Source organism: Oxyura jamaicensis, chromosome Z, assembly GCF_011077185.1.
Source record: "Oxyura jamaicensis isolate SHBP4307 breed ruddy duck chromosome Z, BPBGC_Ojam_1.0, whole genome shotgun sequence".
NCBI lineage: Eukaryota > Metazoa > Chordata > Aves > Anseriformes > Anatidae > Oxyura > Oxyura jamaicensis.
In genome coordinates this window covers 53,532,305-53,551,100 of record NC_048926.1, presented here as the reverse complement: position 1 = coordinate 53,551,100, position 18,796 = coordinate 53,532,305, and the positions used below count along the sequence as shown (strand labels likewise).

The 18,796-nt window shown below is 44.4% G+C and overlaps 2 protein-coding genes across 5 annotated transcripts in view; one reads left to right on the top strand and one right to left on the bottom strand.

The window, feature by feature from the left end:
- The first annotated feature begins 847 nt into the window (after positions 1-847).
- Positions 848-11,151, top strand: CHRNA6 (cholinergic receptor nicotinic alpha 6 subunit). Of its 3 annotated transcripts, none has more exons than XM_035309784.1 (6): positions 848-1,209; positions 2,515-2,654; positions 4,230-4,274; positions 5,378-5,487; positions 5,609-6,596; positions 10,892-11,151. In XM_035309784.1, exons 1-6 carry the CDS (start codon positions 1,131-1,133, stop codon positions 11,000-11,002), a joined length of 1,473 nt encoding a protein of 490 aa, XP_035165675.1. In that variant the 5' UTR covers positions 848-1,130; the 3' UTR covers positions 11,003-11,151. The 3 variants fall into 3 exon arrangements, with proteins under 3 accessions (XP_035165675.1, XP_035165673.1, XP_035165674.1); XM_035309782.1 differs by having other exon boundaries at positions 849-1,209; positions 9,514-11,006; XM_035309783.1 differs by lacking the exon at positions 10,892-11,151 and adding an exon at positions 9,344-9,476 and having other exon boundaries at positions 852-1,209.
- The window catches only part of CHRNB3 (cholinergic receptor nicotinic beta 3 subunit), a 19,428-nt gene continuing 5,121 nt past the window's right edge, over positions 4,490-18,796 (bottom strand). Inside the window, exons 4-7 of one of the 2 annotated variants that reach the window (XR_004746127.1) lie at positions 16,759-16,868; positions 15,672-16,554; positions 14,111-14,618; positions 4,490-4,501 (exon numbers count right to left, since the gene is read on the bottom strand). Coding sequence is in view for 1 of the 2 variants with exons in the window: in XM_035309785.1 (XP_035165676.1) it covers positions 14,484-14,618; positions 15,672-16,554; positions 16,759-16,868 (1,128 nt within the window). In the remaining variant the exon portion in view is untranslated. Of the gene's footprint in view, positions 4,502-12,966; positions 14,619-15,671; positions 16,555-16,758; positions 16,869-18,796 lie in introns of those variants that run through there. The other variant, XM_035309785.1, reaches the window with a different exon arrangement.

Genomic DNA, 18,796 nt, shown 5'->3' with positions numbered 1-18,796 from the left:
TCACATAAAGGAGAATCCCTGTCCCAGCTGCTTTCTGCAAGGCTGGATGGCACCAGGAAACCTGTGGTGCCCTTCACCCCTCCGCAGATAAGCAGGACACTCAGTTTCTCAGGCTCTTTGCCTACAGATACTCACCAGGCATTCCTGCTGCTACAACATATATACTGAGAGTCTGAGGAGTGAACATGCATTAATCTTTACAGGATCAGGATCTGCCCTTGTTTGTTTGTTTGTTTGTTTGTTTGTTTTAAAAAAAAAAAAACATTAATAAGAGTATCTTATTAACTCTGCCCCGGTGACCCTGGCCTGTCTGGTATACCTGTGGCAGCACCTGGTGTTTTTCTTTGATTCGACTGTTCTGCCTCCACACTAGCAAGATGCTGGCACAGGAATCACTGCACTCACACACATCTCAAACTCATAGGAAAATAGGTGTTGTGAGTTGGCCTGTCTGTCAGGAAATAACTTAGCACACTTAGTTGTTCCTGGCAGAAGGCAATAATAAATCTGCTTTTCTTAGATTTATTCACCCAGAATACTGTCAAGTAATTCTCTCACATGATGCTCTTCCGATTTCAAGGCTCAGATGTTTTCTGATTGAGGCGTGCATCCACTTCTGCTGCAGAATTGGTGCTCAGCCAACAAGGTGAAATTGTTTCATCTCTGTGCATTCCCGCGGACTCGCTCAGGTGAGCACAAAAAACAGTCCAAGCAGCTGCTTTTGGATGTTTGTTTTTTTTTTTAACTAGCACGTGGAGGGAGGGGTAGATTCCCCCCACACTGCACAGACACTGCTGCCCTGTGTCTTCCCTTTCCTTCCTCTCCTGCACTCTTGCACATTCCCCCAGAGGCAAGGGTGCGGGTGACTGGAGATGTGAAAGCCACCTGATAGGATGCTCGGACTCCCCTCTCTGCACGGCACAAGCTCTCCTCGCCTGCTGATAGTGGGAGCAACTCTGCAAGGCTTTGCTCTGCTTACCAGACTGCAGAGTCGGCTGCAAATGCAAAACTGAAATCCATCTTCGCACCAGGTGCTTACCGTCCAAGGGGCTCCTGTGTCTTCTTGTTGCCTGTTTCTGGGTTTTCCCAAACCTCTCTTCTCAAAAGGAAGGTCTGCTCTGCTTCCAGCAATGCATCCTGAGAGGTGGCTGTCGCGGTCGTACCCTGCTTTTGGTGTGTGGGCATTCGTGCTCACATCCTTGATTAAAGGTAGGCTGTCTTTGATGCTAGTCTCTAAAATATTTTCTAGTCACTGTCTCTTGTTTCTGTTTCCCTGGAATTAATTCAATTTAAAGCTTCTGCTAGCTATTCCTCTCTTGAAACCCGTAATATTTTATTTTATATTTTAACAGAGCCAAAGCAACCTTAGTTTTCATGTGTAAAACTCTTAATTTTAGTCTGATAACTAACAGAGAAACTATTCCTAACAAAGAATAAAATGAGTTCTCGTATTTTTGCTTGATGCTTAAATTTTGCCATTGTTTAAATAATGCAAGTTAAATGTTTTCATGTTCTGTATGCACACATTCAAGAGCACGAACTCAGTATGTTTTGTTCTCTGTTGTTTGTGATCTGTTGCTGAATGTGCTGGGGTGATTTCTATGCACAGGTCTCACTGAGTTTCAGCAGGATTTCTGCTTTTAAGTCACTGCACCTTTTTTGAAAGTCTCTCCTCTGCTGACAACCAAGACCTTTGTGAATTACAGTGTTTGCATTAGCAGGGCACAAGGCATTGTCTTAAAGCAACATCAACAGGATGAGGATCTGTTACCGAATAAAAACGAAAGGCCTAAATACTTGTCTGTTTCTGCTGCTTTATTTTAAACCTTGTGTCTGCTAAGAAGCCAGTAGGAAAATTTCAAAGGAAACATGATTTTAGGCTCAGTGGCTTTAGTCATGATATTATGTTAGAAAACTCATTTTTCCACGGTAGGGTACTTCTCGTCACATTGCACTGCATCGTGATGAGGTCTGAAAAGAAACATGAAATTTCCTTTTTGAAAGATACAAATCACAATATACAAACCACCAAATTCTGCAGGTGTTCATATATCTTCCCTAGAAGTCGCAAAAAGGATGGTTGAAACAGCAAAATCGCTGAAGACAAGTAGTTTTCCGAGCTCATGTTGCCAGAACTCATATGATTTAATCTTTCCATTTACAATTAAAGTCTTTTGTCTTGAGCCTTATGAAAATAACTGTATCAGATTTGGGGTGTATGTAACAGATTTCATACACCTCCTTCCTGCTAAAACATCCAGCCTGTCCTGTATTGATTGAGATTACAGTTATAATCTGCTTCTTCCCAAAGAACAGTCCTGTATTACAAAATTTCTGTCTTTTTTCTCACAGAGCTAAACAACTGGAATTTCTTCAGAGCAGGAGGAAGCTTCTGTGTCTTGATACACAGTGGCAAGCACAGGATCCAGAAATAAAGCAGGGAGTAGCACGTATTTAACATCTTTTCCTCATCCTTAGCTCTAAAATACCTATCCTTTATCATTGTGAACCCAGATGCCGCAGCCTGCGAATCAGAGGAACGGCTATTTCATAAACTCTTCACTCACTACAACCAGTTCATCAGGCCAGTGGAAAACGTGTCTGATCCTGTCACAGTGCATTTCGAAGTGGCCATTACCCAGCTTACAAATGTGGTAAGTCTGACTACAGCAGGCTGCTGAGATTTGGGCATGGAAGCCAAACAGAGAAGTGCTGAACAGCAGACATCACTGTAGTAGTTGCACCTCCAGCTCTGTTAGCTGATGTTATCATCTGTGCACATGTGTATGTGATGAGATTTTTTTATTTTTATTTTTTTTTGCATGCTTTTGCATGCTTTTTTTTCAGTTTGGTTGGTTCAAAACAACATAAGGGATGTACAACCTACTGGTTTGGACCATGGAGCTGGGTGTAAGTGTTGTATGTTCTGGGGTGCACCATATAGCAAGCCTTATTTCACCCGCATCACCCTCTGTGGGGTAACTCATCCAAGAACAGAGGCTGAGTTTGAATTCTGAGTGTCCTTGAGTCCATAATGAAGTGACAGACAAGCAGTGAGGAGCAGCCAGGGTAACAGAGCTAAGGTATCTGAGAGTATAAATGAAGGCACTGAAAGTCATTGCACTGGAGGCAGCTCTCACCTGTGGAAATCCCTTGGTGCAATTATTTTGTTTCCATGTTACAGGTTGCTTGGCAGGCTTCAGAAGTTCTGCCACAGTCCTTGGCTCCCAGTGCTTTCAGAAAATAAATAAATAAATAAATAAATAAATAAATAAATAAATAAATAAATAAATGGAAAATCATAAGTAAACCAATAGGATTTTTTTTAAGGTGTCATGATTTTTTGGTCCTTAATCTTCTGTATTCAGGGATGAAAATTCTCAGCATTTTCTGCACCCTTTGGTTTGTAAATATCTTAGAAGTTTTAATACTTCATGTTTAAATATTAAGAACTACTCAAAGCAGTATTCTCACAGATACTTTCATTGCAAATTCCATCCTGTATTCATATATGTATGTAATCTGTGTTTTTCAAACTACCTTTAGGCTGAAGACTTCTTAGAACTGGATCCCATTTTTTATTATCTTTGTGCCTCTTGCAGCTCTTTCATGATTCTTTGCTGATTGGCGATAGCAGTGAGTGGCTGTAAACACAAGTTTTCAGTGAAAAAAATGGCTTAACTTAGTGCAGGTTTGGTTCATCTGCTCTAGCAGTTTGCATGGAAATGCAAGAACTGCACTATAGATGTCATTTTCCTTGAGTTTTGACCAGTACTGTGCCATGTAAACGAAGTATTTTGAAAACTGAATCCAACAAAACACATAGGCACCAGCACGCCCTTATTCCCCTGACCCTGACAGGATTAACTGAAAGTTTTTTGTCTTCCACATGTTCAGGCCCCTGGCACACTGGTGTAGCTCTTTGTACGCCCCACATACATGTGGCACAATTTTTCAGCAAAGCCTTAAAAAATTTTCAATAGAGCTGCAGATGTCTGTGTACAATATGGAATCGCCCTGAAAACAGCCTAGCTCTGCCTAGCTATCTTCCACAAATCCCCTAGAAGTAGCCTAAGATCCTGCCGAGAGCCACAGGCCACAGACAGAAAAAGCTGGTATCAGTTAATGTGGAATTCTTGTTTCCATTTTTATCAGAGTAAGTCGTGGCCATCTCGGCATACTGTAAGTGGTTTATGAGTGAGGATGTGCATGCCTGTATTTCTTTCTAGGATGAAGTCAATCAGATCATGGAAACCAATCTGTGGCTTAGACATGTAAGTGATTGCATTTTATTTCTTATGCACTTTGCATTAATGTGATGAAACGTGTGTTATCTTGTCAGTTAGATCTACAGAATGAGAGCTTGTTTTGTAATAAGTAATTATAGGTAAAAATAAGGAGAAGTTACATTAACTAAAGTCACATTTGAAAAAGTTATTTCTTTATTCTTGTTCCCAAGAAGTTGCATCTCCCAGCTTTCATGTCTGCTGTGTTCCTCCAACTTCATTATTATTGGTTCATGTGGGAAATTCAGCTGGATTTTAGCTGGATTTAATAACTTTAAGAGTGATTAAATATGAATCTCTGCCATCCTAGGTCATCTCCATATTCAAGACTCCAACCAAAACATTTTTTTTAGCCAAAGGTACATGTCTCCATTTCTCCCATTGGTTTTAGTACTCATATATAAACAAAGATCCTTAAAGAAACTAAATTGCTGAGAAACAAGCCATCTTCCACTAGAAGCATCTTCCTTCAGCCCCCACTTGTGGTCCACACAAAGCTTTCTGGAATTACAGTCAAGACCTTCAGGACAGGCTGCGAGAACATGGAGCACGGCCCCGTTATATGGTGCTAGACAGCAATGAAAGCAAGCTGTTGGGCATCCCTACGGTAATTCACTGCCCTTCTAGAGCCAGTAATGTCCCCCGGCCACGACTACCTGTCAGTGTGTGTATGCAGCTCCCTTCTCACCTGGATGCTGGTCTCCTTTGATGCTAGTCTCCCTTAGCCTTTAGGGTCCACTCTAGTAAGAGCAGCAGCAAGGCCTGAGTTTCCTGTTCACTCTGGGGAGGTATTTTATTTTTTTTAATTTCTACATGTGGATGTTGAAAGCCAGAGGAGAGATCTCAGCTTGTCAGCAGCTGGTAGCTGTTGATTTCCCAACTCCTCACAAAGAAGGAGATAGCAATCAGCACTCACCTATGTCCAGTGTTTCTCCAGTTCATGGCCTTGCTGTCTTTTCAGATCATTGTCCCCTTCTACTCATGCTTCTCGTTCAGTCTTTATCCTGCCTTGCCATTTATGAGGAAGATCTGTGTAGCAGATCCTTGCTGATAACAGAAGGTTTTAAAATCCTTTTCCATTCTTCTTTTAGATTTGGAATGACTACAAATTGCGATGGGATCCCAGAGAATACGATGGAATTGAATTTGTTCGGGTACCCGCAGATAAAATTTGGAAACCAGATATTGTCTTATACAATAAGTATGACGAACAATTTTCCATTTTACCCTTTCACTGAAAAGTAGTATCTTGCAGCATCCATGAAAGACATTATTTTTCTTTCATGGTTATTTTCTTTTCTTTTCCTCGTTTGTCTTTCTAGTGCTGTGGGGGATTTTCAAGTTGAAGGCAAGACCAAGGCCCTCCTTCGCTATGATGGAATGATCACCTGGACCCCACCAGCTATTTTTAAAAGCTCCTGTCCTATGGATATTACCTTTTTTCCATTTGATCATCAGAACTGTTCATTGAAATTTGGCTCATGGACCTATGACAAAGCCAAAATCGATCTTCTGATCATTGGCTCCAAAGTAGACATGAATGACTTCTGGGAAAATAGCGAGTGGGAAATAATTGATGCTTCTGGCTACAAACATGACATCAAATACAACTGCTGTGAAGAGATCTACACAGACATAACATATTCTTTTTATATTCGAAGGCTGCCAATGTTTTACACCATAAACCTGATCATTCCCTGTCTCTTCATCTCATTCCTTACAGTGCTGGTTTTTTACCTGCCATCTGACTGTGGCGAGAAGGTGACTCTTTGCATCTCTGTGCTGCTTTCTTTGACTGTATTTTTACTGGTGATCACAGAAACAATCCCATCCACCTCTTTGGTAATACCCCTCGTAGGTGAATATTTGCTCTTCACTATGATATTTGTGACGCTATCAATTGTCATCACTGTGTTTGTCCTGAATATACATTACAGAACCCCAACCACACACACAATGCCCAAATGGGTAAAAAACGTCTTTCTTAGCCTGCTCCCCAAAGTGCTGTTGATGCAGCGGCCTCTGGAACAGCAGAAAAAAAGCATCTCCAGAAAGACCAAGAAAGGCTCAGCCAATGCCTCAGGCAAACCAAAGCACAGCAAACACAAAGATACCAAACTACACAAGGAGCAGCAGTGCTGTCACTGTGATAAAGCGGCTGAACTCGCTGCCACCAGAAGAAGACGACTGAGCCACCAGTCCTTGAAGTGGGTGGCAGAGCACACGGAGTACTCCCCAGAAGTGAAGGATGTCATTAGCAGCGTTCAGTTCATCGCAGATAACATGAGGTCTCAAAATGAAACCAAAGAGGTAAGGGTGACTCCTAGTCACTGAGCTGGGCACAAGGCCACCCTTGCAGCATCGCACAAGAAAACAGCAAGTGAGGGTAGAAAATTGGGCAGCTCAAGGGTACCAGAGTTGTTGTGTCTAGAGAAGAAAATTCTGGGACCTGTAAATTGGTCAAAGTTTTCTACACAAAGGGGAGGAGCTAAGTAATCCACTGGGGGTGGAACAAGAAAAAATATTTAAACTGTTCTTCCTCTGTCCCTGGTGGATAATTCAAGCAACAAGACAGTTTTAGATTAGACTTGAGGACTGTTTTCTGGGTAAGAAGAGCCACTGCTGTGGGGGTCACGAGGAATGAGTTTTGATCCCCAGTGGTTCAGGCAGAGTTGATTCTGCCATGGGGCATGGGACAGATCAGATGAGGTTTTCCAAAGTGCCTTCTACCCCTGCTTCTGTAGTTCCTCAGAAGCAACTCTTCTGGTGCTCATGAACTGCGCAGCCCTGGTAAGCAGTAACACCTCAATACCAAGGGTGCTGTTGGACAAGTTTTCCTTGTTAGCAAGGGAAAAAATAAATTTGGGAACTGCTTTTTGAAGAGCAAGGCTTGTCTAGCTGCACTGAATTTTGTTTTGTTTTGTTTTTCTGGAAAAGAACTGTTCACAGCTAGTGGTATATTTGGTAGAGATACTGCTTTCTGAATATTGTTGCCAACACTTAGTTTCAGTCTGGTGTTTAGAGAGAGAAAGAGAGAGGGAGAGGGGATTTAAAAAAAAAAAAAAAAAAAAAAAAAAAGATTTGGCATTTGAACTAATGCATTAGCTTGTGTGAGGTTATAAATCTTTCATCCTGCCTGGGATTACTGTCATAGAAAATGATGCACATTGGAATCTTAAGAATCCAGGGCCAACTCCTCAGGTGTAAACACACAACTAAAAGCAGCTCCAAGAAAGACTGTCATACACACACACACCAAGGCCTTGCAAGGAATAAAAATTCTCCAACACTTCAAGATGTTTTTTAGAAGAGTTTTGAACCCAGTGAAGCATTTACCTTTGATCTGTCATTAAATTCTTACATTTGGTTTTGAAGCCTTTAGATGCTATGTGAAGGCAAAATCCATTTCAAAATGAAATGCTGCTGTTATTTCTGTCCTATAGAACAACACTGACATTTTGTGAGAAAATTATTGGCACATATTCTTTCTATCAAAGTATTTGTTGGAAATCAGCACAAATTCATGCAGCCCCAATGCAACCCAAAAAATCATTTTCCCCCTTGAAAAATGTCCAGGAGAAGAGGCTTCATCTGAAAACGAAGTCCATAACTTTGAATAACGTGCTACAGCTAAGGCCTGGTGATTGCATTCATGGGATGAGCCCAAAGCAAAAGACGGGAGTCTGTCAGCACAGAGGAGACAGTGACCGAACTGAGCTTTGCTTAGTACCTATACCCTATACCCCAAATGTTTTGCTAGACCCTAACATTTCAGCCCTGTTTTCACTGCCACAGCGGCATAAAACATACCCATGCGCTGTATTCAGCTGCTTTCCTTGATGCATTCCAAATAAGAGGAGACTTTGCGTGAAGGAGTCCGAGTAACACGCCGCTTTGATTGTGCAGCTCACGATAAGGCTTTCCTTGCCAGTTATGCTGATTTGCATTTTGCAAACCTCTTCTGCCACATGCAATTGTATTCTTAGTCAGGCGTGTGCGTCAGCAGCTCTGTAGCTTACCTTTCAAAGCATGCTAAGGATCAGAAGCAGGATTATTAATATGGGAAAAATCCTCTTTCTGTTAAAAAAGGGGGGGGTGGGGGTGGTTGTTGTCAGGTAAGCACTGAGGAAGTGATTCTGCAGGCTGCTTCTGCTTCATCCAGAAGCATAAAGCCATATGGGTGCTACTGTGCATGGTTCTGTATAAATGCTTTAAAAATTGTGACAACTTTTTTCAGCATCAGGAGTTCCTGCTGTGTTTTCTTTCACAAAAAAAGTAAAGCAGTAGCCTTTTGGAGGAAAACAAAAGAAATTGGGAAAACGAGTGGAAGATCCCTCAGCAGAGAACTCTTAACCACTCACTAGTTTTGTAAGAGTGGAGGCTCTTCTGACGTGGTCCTCACACACAGGTACAGTTCAAGGGGTAGCAACTTCACCAAGTGTGGATCTAGGGTTTATCTCTCAAAGAGATACGAAAATCACTCCGGCTTGCGTAGCAGGTGACACTGCTGTGTTCAGTCAGGGCACTTGCTTTGCTAAAGTTCACATGTCCAGTTGTCCAGTTTGACAATTTAGTTGAGCCTAACCGGAGTGATAGTGGGGCAAATGAGGCCAGAACAGTAAGCTGTCTCTTGTGTGGGTGTTCGGGCCACAAAGGATCCTTTGGCAGGATCCAGCAATGTGCAGCTGTGGTGATTCAGCCTGCTGTGAAATCAGCTCGCTCTGCACCCACCAAGTGACCGGGTCCTACTTGTCATTGTCAGTGACAGCCACAGCTTGCCAACAGAGCTGAAGACTTAGAAATAATCAGTAGACTAGGACAGTGTTTGGTGTTCTCAGCCAAGATTGATAAATACGGATAGCAAATCAACCCCTCTAAAGACACTTAAAAACTGCAACAACTATAAGCACCACAAGCAATGTTCTTGCCTGTATGTATGTTATTCCTCATGCACAAAAGCACAAGGGGCATTTCCACCAAATAGTGTCAACTCAAAATGCTGTGTTACATTACATGTAGTTTATCTTTTTTCCTTTTTTTTTTTTTTCCTATTGCAGGTGGAAGATGATTGGAAATACGTAGCTATGGTGATTGACAGAGTATTTCTCTGGGTATTTATAATCCTTTGTGTGTTTGGGACTGCCGGGCTCTTTATCCAGCCACTAATAGCAGATACATAAGTTGATCCAGTGCTTTTGATCCACTTTTGTTCTTATTTCATTTTCAGTTTGGAACTGTCCCAAAATTTCCCTCCACTTACATCACTCCTTTGCTCAGCCCCTTCTCGGCACCCAGCCCCAGTGGGGAGGAGAGAAGCAAAGAGTCCTTTGTGCAAGCAGCAGCCCAAAGCAGAATGAGAAAAGGGCTGGAAATGGGAGACGACCGTGTGGTCTTACTAAGGCAGAAAGGGTGGGATTTTTGGAGTGCCTGCCTGTCTTTTTCTCAGTGAGGTCAGCAAGAGCAATTGCACTGAGGACCACAGAAGCAGGCTGAAGTTATTGAGTTTCTCCCTTGGCCTTGGGGCAGGGGGCCATCAGGACAGTTCAGGCACTTCTGAGTGCATTACCCAAAGAGTAATGGCTCTACCCGACTTCACTGTTCTCCCCTGATCACAACTCTTCCTCAGCACTGACTTAATTTATGTTTCCCCTGTATTTGTTCCCTTGTACGATGCCTAGTCCCCAGCATGGCACTTAGGTGACATACCACGGTCATACTGACTGGACAGATGTTCTTCATTGTGATCCTGTGACAGAGCAGACAAAAATCTAAATAAAAGTACAGTCACATCAATCCCTCTCAAGGACTTTGACTAGAATCTAAAATAAGGGCTTCCCATCTTCTGCAATGCAAGTACAAAATGAGGGTCTGAGATCCACAACACACGTGCTTAGGTTTATGCTTGAAGTCAGAGAGGTCCTAAGCACCTATTTGTAGTTGAAGAAAGACCTGCTTGACATTCTGCACTGTGTGCAGCCTTTCTGACAACATTTAGATCATCCTAGAGCCACCACAGAGGAATAACCTGGATGCACTAACAGAAAAGACCTGAGATATTTGGGGTTTACAAAGTAATGCATTGTCATTTGAAATCTACGACTCTAAGAGTGTTGAAAACTAGCTCACCTGCTGCTTACCTCTGTAAGTGACCAAAGTCCTCTGTATTTCCTGGTACTGAATATCAAATCCCGTGGTGAGCACCAGCAGGGTTTACAAGCCACATTTCTTTCATCAGCTTAACAGTGGTCCCAGTCCACGGGGTCTGCTCTGAAAACTCATGTATGCTCAGGTTCAGACACAAGCCCTCTAGGGAAGCATTTGTCCCCTGGTAGCTACTCATCACAGGCAGAAATGGCAGATTTCTGCCAAAAGGCAGATTTCCCTTTGCCAGCCCCTCACAGGTCAGTCTTATGTGGGTGAACCTGCTCTGCAGCTCCAGGGACACTTCTCTGGGGCTGGGGCTTCCCCTGTGTAACCAGGTACCAGTCCCAGTGCGCCTCATCCTGAAACATGGTGTAGCTGTGCACCTTGTGTGGTTTCTAAATTTTGTGGACAATTTACCATTGGGTCCCTTCTCTACTTTGATTCCTGCTGGTTGTGCACAGAAGGTTTCTTCTCTAAGTGGCATCATTCCCATCCAAGCCAATGGGACTGAAATATACAGCAGAGGTAATGGTGCAATGACAAGGATGTATCTGTCTCAGTCCAATATTTGAAATATGTAAAGTCACACTTTTCTAGAAGAAAAACATTTTTTGTGAACCCTCTGTATGTTGCATAATTACGTAGCAGCTGACAGACAGATGTATGAACAACCACAGTTTATTTTATCAGATAGTCAATTAAAAATCATTCCTGAAACACACCCTCGTGAAGAATTTGTGTTTTTTTTTAAAGCCCACTTCTGTACAATGTGTTTAGATACGCTGCCAAATGATCTTTGCTGTACTGATCCCTGATCAGCAAGGAGGGAAGGGGAAATAAAGGGAATTTGAGGAGGAAAGCTGCATTCTGAGCGTGAAAGCTTCTTTCCTACAGGAAAGACATCTGCCTTCCAGCATTTGCTGTTGCAACCCATGACCCTACAGGCAATTAAAATAAGGTGGCTGAAGGTGAACTGTGTTGATGTCTTAGGCATGGCAGCTCACACCCCATAGCCAGCAAGCTGACCTTAGCAAAATCCCTGCCTTTTGGTCAAGACATAATCGCTCAGCTCTCCATCCCCTGTTAGGAGTCCACCAAACACTCTTGATTCCTCCCGTTTCCTCATCAGCTGAGTACTACACGTTCACAAACTACTTGGCTCTTCTTACTACACTATATATGTACAATTTTATTTGACCAAATCTTAATTTCTCCTTTTCATTTTTTCCCCTTCTCTCATGACTAAAGGCCCATGATTTCTTTCTTTTTACTGATTTCGCACTGCTTGTATTGCTTTTCCTAGCTGTCCTCCTTATTTTGGGACAGTGGGACCTTCCCCTTATCTGCTTAACATACTCCCCACTGATATGCCACTGCTATGCCTGCACAATTGCTTTTGAATATGCAAGGTCAGTGGAATTTTCCGCTGCAAAAACACAACTGTATTTCTCGCACCTGGCAGTGCTCACATCTGGGGATTTATCTTTGACAGCACAGTTTCCAGAAGCAGTCAGACAGCTCAGCCAGCCCACCATATCCTCTTCCCAAGGGAGACAATCTTGCCCCTTCTCCCTCACCAAAAGGTCCAGAGGAGCTTGGCATAATCGTCGCCTGGTGAACAGATGACATGCCTGGTCCTGCCAAGCAGCGCTGAGTCCTACAGACCAGGTCCTGTGTATCAAGATGTCACACTTTGAGGCAGCGATAAGGCAGAGGGTTGGGTTTTCTTTTAAGATTTTAAATTTGTAATGTCTGAATGCATTTGTGGGCCAGACGGAAAAAGATTCAGGGAAGCTCAGAAACAATCAGCATGAGGAATAATGAGCAGTGAAACTACAAGCGTAGCAGTCCCGGGGGTATGCTAGGAGGACCGAAGGACAGAAGTCGTGCTTGTGCAGTGTTCGTACATCTCCCACTCCGAGCGCCGGAGCCCTGGAGTCCTTTACCAGAAAAAGCAGCTTGCAATCAGACACAGCCGCGTGGTACAGACACGTGCTGCCCGCCGGTAGGAAAGTGAATTGTAGCACGGTGAGGACAGGACTGTCTGCCAACACAGCACCTGAAGCTCTTGCCCAGGAGAGGATGCCATGGCTAACAGGCGGCCCCTTGGCAGCAATAATCAGAGGGAAAACCTGTCACTAACTGATTGCAAGAATCTATAAATACTGGAAAGAAGAGCTTCCTGGCAGCTTTCCAATGGATATTTCGCGGTACTGGCCAGTACAGGCCAGGGGAACAAAGCGACTTGAAGGAGAGAAGAGCAGCTGGTAATAAAACCAATGTGTAAGGTTTTTATACCAGTGTCTACATTAAGATATCTAGACTAAACTTAATGGGTTTGTTCTAGGTTCCTGCCACTGCATAATAATCAACTCTGAATGCTTCCCCCTCAAACTCACACACACAAGTGAAAGTCACAAGTACTTTCCAAGAACGTGCAAAATCCTGTATCTGGAGAGACCTGAGGCAAGGCTTCTCTGAAGTGGGCTGAAAACTAGACTAGCAACAAAAACAACCACCACGAGGAATAAGGAAGTTCAGCATCAATATATGAGCATTCTCAGCTCTGAGAATCATTTACTAAACACAGCTTTATTAATGATATTTGCACAAGTAAACAAAGCTTTCTGCAGGGACAAGACAAATTGGGATGATCTTAGCTCACAGAGGTCTGGTGTTCACACGTAATCCAAGCACAAGAATACCTTTGCATATTTTTAGCACCTTCTAACCTCCATCCTTAGAGAGAAAGTTTCAAGGCTGGCTAAAGGTTTAGCAACAGACTCACATTCATATTGTTGAGAAGCAGGTCTCCAAATCCCTTGTTAGCCTTGAAAACACCTGCAAGTTCTGAGAGGGATTTTCTAAAGGACTCCACGATGGCACAGCTCTGCCCCAGGGAACGCCTGTGCATTTTCTGTCATGTCTTATTTACACTTTAGAGAGCTGTTTCTAATAATGCAGAAGGATCCCTTTTAAATGCTTCAGAGGAATGAAATTCTGAACTGGCTGAGAAACATGGACAAGCCAACACCCAATGATGTACCTTTCTAGTACCAGCTCACCCCACAGCTCTCAGGAGAAACTCCACTTCTGCACCAGCCACAAGCCTCATTTGCCACAAATGATCAGGCAGTGGCAAAGATCCTCTCCAACAAAATTATTTAGGCAGATCACTGTTGCCACATGGAGTAACATGGTCACTTTTCTCTATGAGATATGCTTCTGATGATCTTCCACTTCCAGTCCTGTGAACCCACAGGTGCAGGAATCATAGTTTCCAAATGCAGAGCATGGGGAAAATCATTACCTGTTCAGCCTTTTGGAATACTACAGAGCACCAGAAAAAAAAATGATGCAAATAATACTGGGACATGGCTAACACCTTGCAAATTCCTGAAGGCCAAGAGGAGAGATAAACTGTGCATGATATAAAGGCTGGTAGCCAGTGGGAAGAGCTGTAAGTTCTCCCAGGGTTGAGCTGATCCTGAAGTAAGGTAGAGCCACAGTGTCAAGGTCCTGAACATCCTATCTAAAAGATATTTATATTTTTTCTAATGCACATGCTTCGTGATTGCCATTTCTGACGTGTACAGGAGGCAATCCGTAGGGACTCTGTGGTTTTTACTTGGATATGTAGATAGACTGAGTACTGACTAGTGTTCCTATGATACTCTAACTTATTTTATACAGCCATAGTTTAGCTGGCACATCTGCCTGCAAAGCACAGTTGTGCCAGAAGCACTATTTTCAGTTCTAACTAATAATCTTGGCTCATATTATAACACAACCAAGCTACTAGTAAAATCCTTATAACCCAGTTCTGCAACACCAATTCACTTTTAGTATTCAGCCGTTTGCCAAGCCTTTCTCTGACCTCAGCCAAGACTGTAACCATTACAGCTGCATGAAGATAGAAAGCATCGGTCGGTGCCTGTTACCATCACCTTCTCCCTGTCTTGCTGTTGCTTCCCATCCTGTGCAACAGAGACCAAGCCCAAAGGCATCACCATCCCATGGCATTGTACCGGTGTGCTAGTGTGGGAGCATTTTCTACAAAGTGTTGTTCAGCCACATCTGTAATGCAGGGGTAAAGATGAGAACTGAACCTGTCACTGATGCCACCAGAAATAACCACAGGAAGATCCGATCTAGGACTTGAGCTACGAATTTCCAGTCCTGGACAACCTGTGAAGGAGAGAGGGAGAAGAAACAGAAACAGCAATGAGCCTGGTACTTTGTTGTTACTGCCACATATATTTCAGTTCCAAAAATCTGGCTTTAAAAACCAGAATTTTGTAGTGTTCCATAGCCTGAAGCCAACATGGATCTCCTTTTCATTACCCATACCTGCCAGCCTCTCAAAACACCAAAGCATTTCTGTAGTATTAAGAACACGATAATCGGACTTCTTTCAGGCTGTGCAAAAGCTTTTAGCTAAGTGCATAGATAAAAGCTTACAGGCTCAAGCTTGAAGATGGCTTTATAATGAATTAGGTTTCTTTTAAGAGAACTGCATTTCCCTTGGAGAGCAAGGACTTGGCTTTAGCAAAGCACTTTGATGCAGATGTTGCTTCCAGGACAAGTGGTCCCATTGGCTTGTGTTTGCTTAAGTGCTCTGCTGGCTCAGGCTGCGTGCATTCAGGAGGGAGATTCTGCTTTGTGAGTACTGGCACAACCCCACATAAATGGAAGAGCTATTTATAAAAGCAGTTCAGGGGAGGGTTGTTTTGGTTTGGTGTTTTAATGATTTAAGCCTCAAAGAGAAGACTTCAGTCATGGACAAGATACGCTCACATACTGCATGTTTGATTTACTGTTAATCTCTCTGCTGAAGTCATCAATACTGTTTGAACAAAGCCCTGGCTCTTGCTAGGAGGTTGCTAACAGAAGTTGTTCTCTTTTCATACGCTGCTGGGTGCATTGCCTGGATGTCCTACACTTGCAGGAGGTGCAATGTTTATGCACAGTTTTCAGAAAACCCCAGACAGGAATCCTTCCAGGACAGGCCGCTGTGGCCTCGTGCCTGGGAAAAGCAAGGATTCCCACAGCAACATACAGTTCTCCTCAAAGCAGTGCATTTTCCCAGAAACTTCATGGGAGCACGGAAAGCTCCCAGGACGTGCCCCAGATGAATACAGGAGAAAGAGGCAAACAGAAAGGCATGCAGAAAACAAAAAGGGCTTGGAAGTCACTGCTGTCAAGGGAGCTGCGATCCCTTGTTGCCCTCCCTTCACCTACCTGTCTGATGAAGTGCTCCTTTTTAACATGCCTGGAAATGTACCGAATGGAATCGGCTGCCTTCTCCAGAAAGGCAATAACAATTTTCTCTCCATCTTTTGCTTGCCTGTGCTTCTGCTTCCCCGGGAGCTTTGATTTCAAGGTGCTTTCCTTTTCCTCGGTGTCTGAGAAGGAATAACGATCTACGTGGCCCTTCATGCAGAGCAGTCGCGGCAACTTCTGGAGGAAGAGTCTTTTAACCCAGGGAGCCATGGGATGGTAAGTCGCTGAGGAGCGGTGGTGGACGTTGATAACAAAGACGGTGACAATGATGGAGAGGGTCACAAAAATCATGATGAAGAGCAGATACTCACCAATCAGAGGGATGACTTTGGAAGAAGAAGGGATTATTTCCTCAATCACTAAAAGGAAAACAGTGAGGGAGACCAGAACCGAAGTAGACAATGAAAGCTTTTCTCCTTCATCTGAAGGCAGGTAAAACACCAGGACAGTTAGAAAAGACAGTCCCAGGCAAGGGATTATTAAGAAAAGAGTGTAAAAGAGTGGAAGGCGTCTCAGCACAAAGGAGTATGTGACAAACGGGTAAGAGTACAGCCCATCCTTCCTGTTGCCTTTCATACCTTTGGCATTTAAGATCTCCCACTCCCCATTATCAAAGAAGTCTTTCCTGTCTACATTTTCGTCCACTAGAATCAAGTCCACCATGCTGCCATCATACGTCCATGACCCAAACTTCATGGAGCAGTTCTGCCTGTCGAAGGGGAAGAAGGTCACGTCCATTGTGCAGGAGCTCTTGTAGCTGGCTGGGGGCGTCCAGGTCACCACTCCATTGTACTTCACTATGGCTTTGGTCATCAGGGAGCCCTCAAAACGCCCATCAGCACTGGGGAGGTGGACAGAAAGAAACAGCACCAAGATCAGGACTACATTTGCCCCAGTCCCACCTCCTCACAGCTCGATGCAAGGAAAGCCAGTGTGCATGCTGTCTAGAGAACCATCTTTCTAACAGCACATGCAAGCTCCGCGGTAGCTGACAAGCCTTGCCCATGCTCTAGCCAAAGCCTGGAGCGAGGAGCACACGACTCACTTTTCAAACAAAACAATGTCAGGAAGCCACAGAGACTCAGAGGGGACACGGATGGCAGTGATCCCACCGTATTCCTCTGGATTCCAGGAGAGCTTGTGGTCCATCCATTCCTGCAATGAGACAGAAGACACCTCTGCCCACCCCGAGCCAACTGCCTCATCCCTCCTCCCACTGCCTCTCTCAGGGGGGCTGTATTGTACAGCACTATGGGCAGAGCCTGGCATAGCACTGATCAGCTGCAGGACGGATGCCATGCAGGCATGGCTGGGAGACATTAATCCCCCCACCCACAGGTGGGACCTATCTACACGTGCCTCTCCACACAGCCTCCGGGTGGGCACTCCTGGAGAACACTGATGGTTTTTCCATGCATATTACATGGTATTTGCCAGGGGAACAAAACAATTTGAGCCATTCTATTTTGCTGTAAATAAAAAAAAATAAATAAAAAAAAAAAAAAAAAAAGGAAAAGCAAGGAGAGTCCCGATCATTTTCAACATGCTGAACTCTTGTTTTGTTTTGTTTCTCAGCTGGGAAGAGTCCAGCAAAGTGGTTCCAGCAACCTGGAGACTTCCACTGAAGATCAGCTCCCTGATTCCTGTTCATGATGGGGTTTTTCAGATGCTCACTAGAACAGCAGCAAGGGGAAGTGAGAGCTGTAGGTTGTGGTCAATACCATGAAGCAGAGGATGAAACACTTCCCATTAAGCTCCAGCACTAAGAGCTTCCCAGGGACTTAGGGGCCTCAGCCTTCTCAGGGCAATTTCCTCTGTGAGTTAAGGACAAACCAAAAAGCAATATTCTCTGCTTCTCCTCCTTCCATATTGTCCCCTCCCACTTCTTCAGCTCCACATGCCTTTTGCAGCCGTACCCAGACACATGTGTTACTGCAGCCCTTTGCACCAACCCAGAGCCTTGGTGGAGAGACCTACTTGTAGCAAGAGCGAGTGTTTATCTCCTCCAGGAGCAGGGAGGGGATGGGGCGAAGGTCATTGCCATATGGTTGGTAGAGCTATCCTAAAATTTGGCACAAAGCACAAGCCAAGGAGGCTCTTGCCCAGGGTGGTACCAGCAGAGATGAACCCACTTTCTGAGCTGCCCAAAAGGCAGGGGTCAGATGTCAGGCTCAGCCCTTCATCCCAGTTCCTCCTCCTGCTGAAGAAGGGGTGGGAGCTCTTTGAGTGTGGAAATAGCGGAGAGGGCCTTCGGTGCTCTTACCCTCAGCAGCAGGGACCATTTTAGCACGAATTTTGCCCTTTGGATAAGGATCTAGCAGATGTTACCAGCAGCCTGGGCCATGTGTGCACTGGACACCTCCTGCAATACGTGCAAGGGGGCTTAGGCTGGAAATGTGCCTGGTGTGCAAGGGGATAGCCAGGGCTGGCAGCAGTAGCCACAGCAGCTAGCTCGAAGCTTGTGCTGCGAGAAGCAAACACCCTGTGAGCCACCTGGAAACAATCATCCCTCTGGAGTCAAACTGGATCTGCCCCTTGGCCTGGGTTATCTGTGCATCTGCAGGCCTCCTCCCTCCCCTCCCCCTGCCCTGCATTGATTTGTCTCCGAGCTGAAGTGCTCTTTCATGTCTGCAAGGCAGATGGTTGCGTGTCTCCTTACTAGAGCAGAAAATAGACTGCACGCAGACTTTGAAGCTGAACAGTTTAAAATGGGTATCTCCCCATGGGCTATGCTGACATGAACTGTAGCATCAGATGCAAAGGGCTTTTTCCTCTCCTCTCCCTGCCTTCCAAACTGCTCCAGATCCTCCACTGCCCTCTGCTTCCACCAGCTTTGCCTAACTCCAGCTCCTGGGCTGTCACACAGGCACTTCGCCACAGCAAACAGATCAAGAAACACTGGACCCAGACTCTTGACTCTTGCTATTACTTTCTGCAACTCACACAACCTCAGATATATTCCAGCAACCACTAAAAGCTCCTTCGCACCCTTTGTGTCTGCCTGGATGCACAGCACAAGGTTCCACCATCTTTAAAAGCTGGATTTTGGGGGGGGGGGGGGGGGGTTAAAAAAAAAAAAAAAG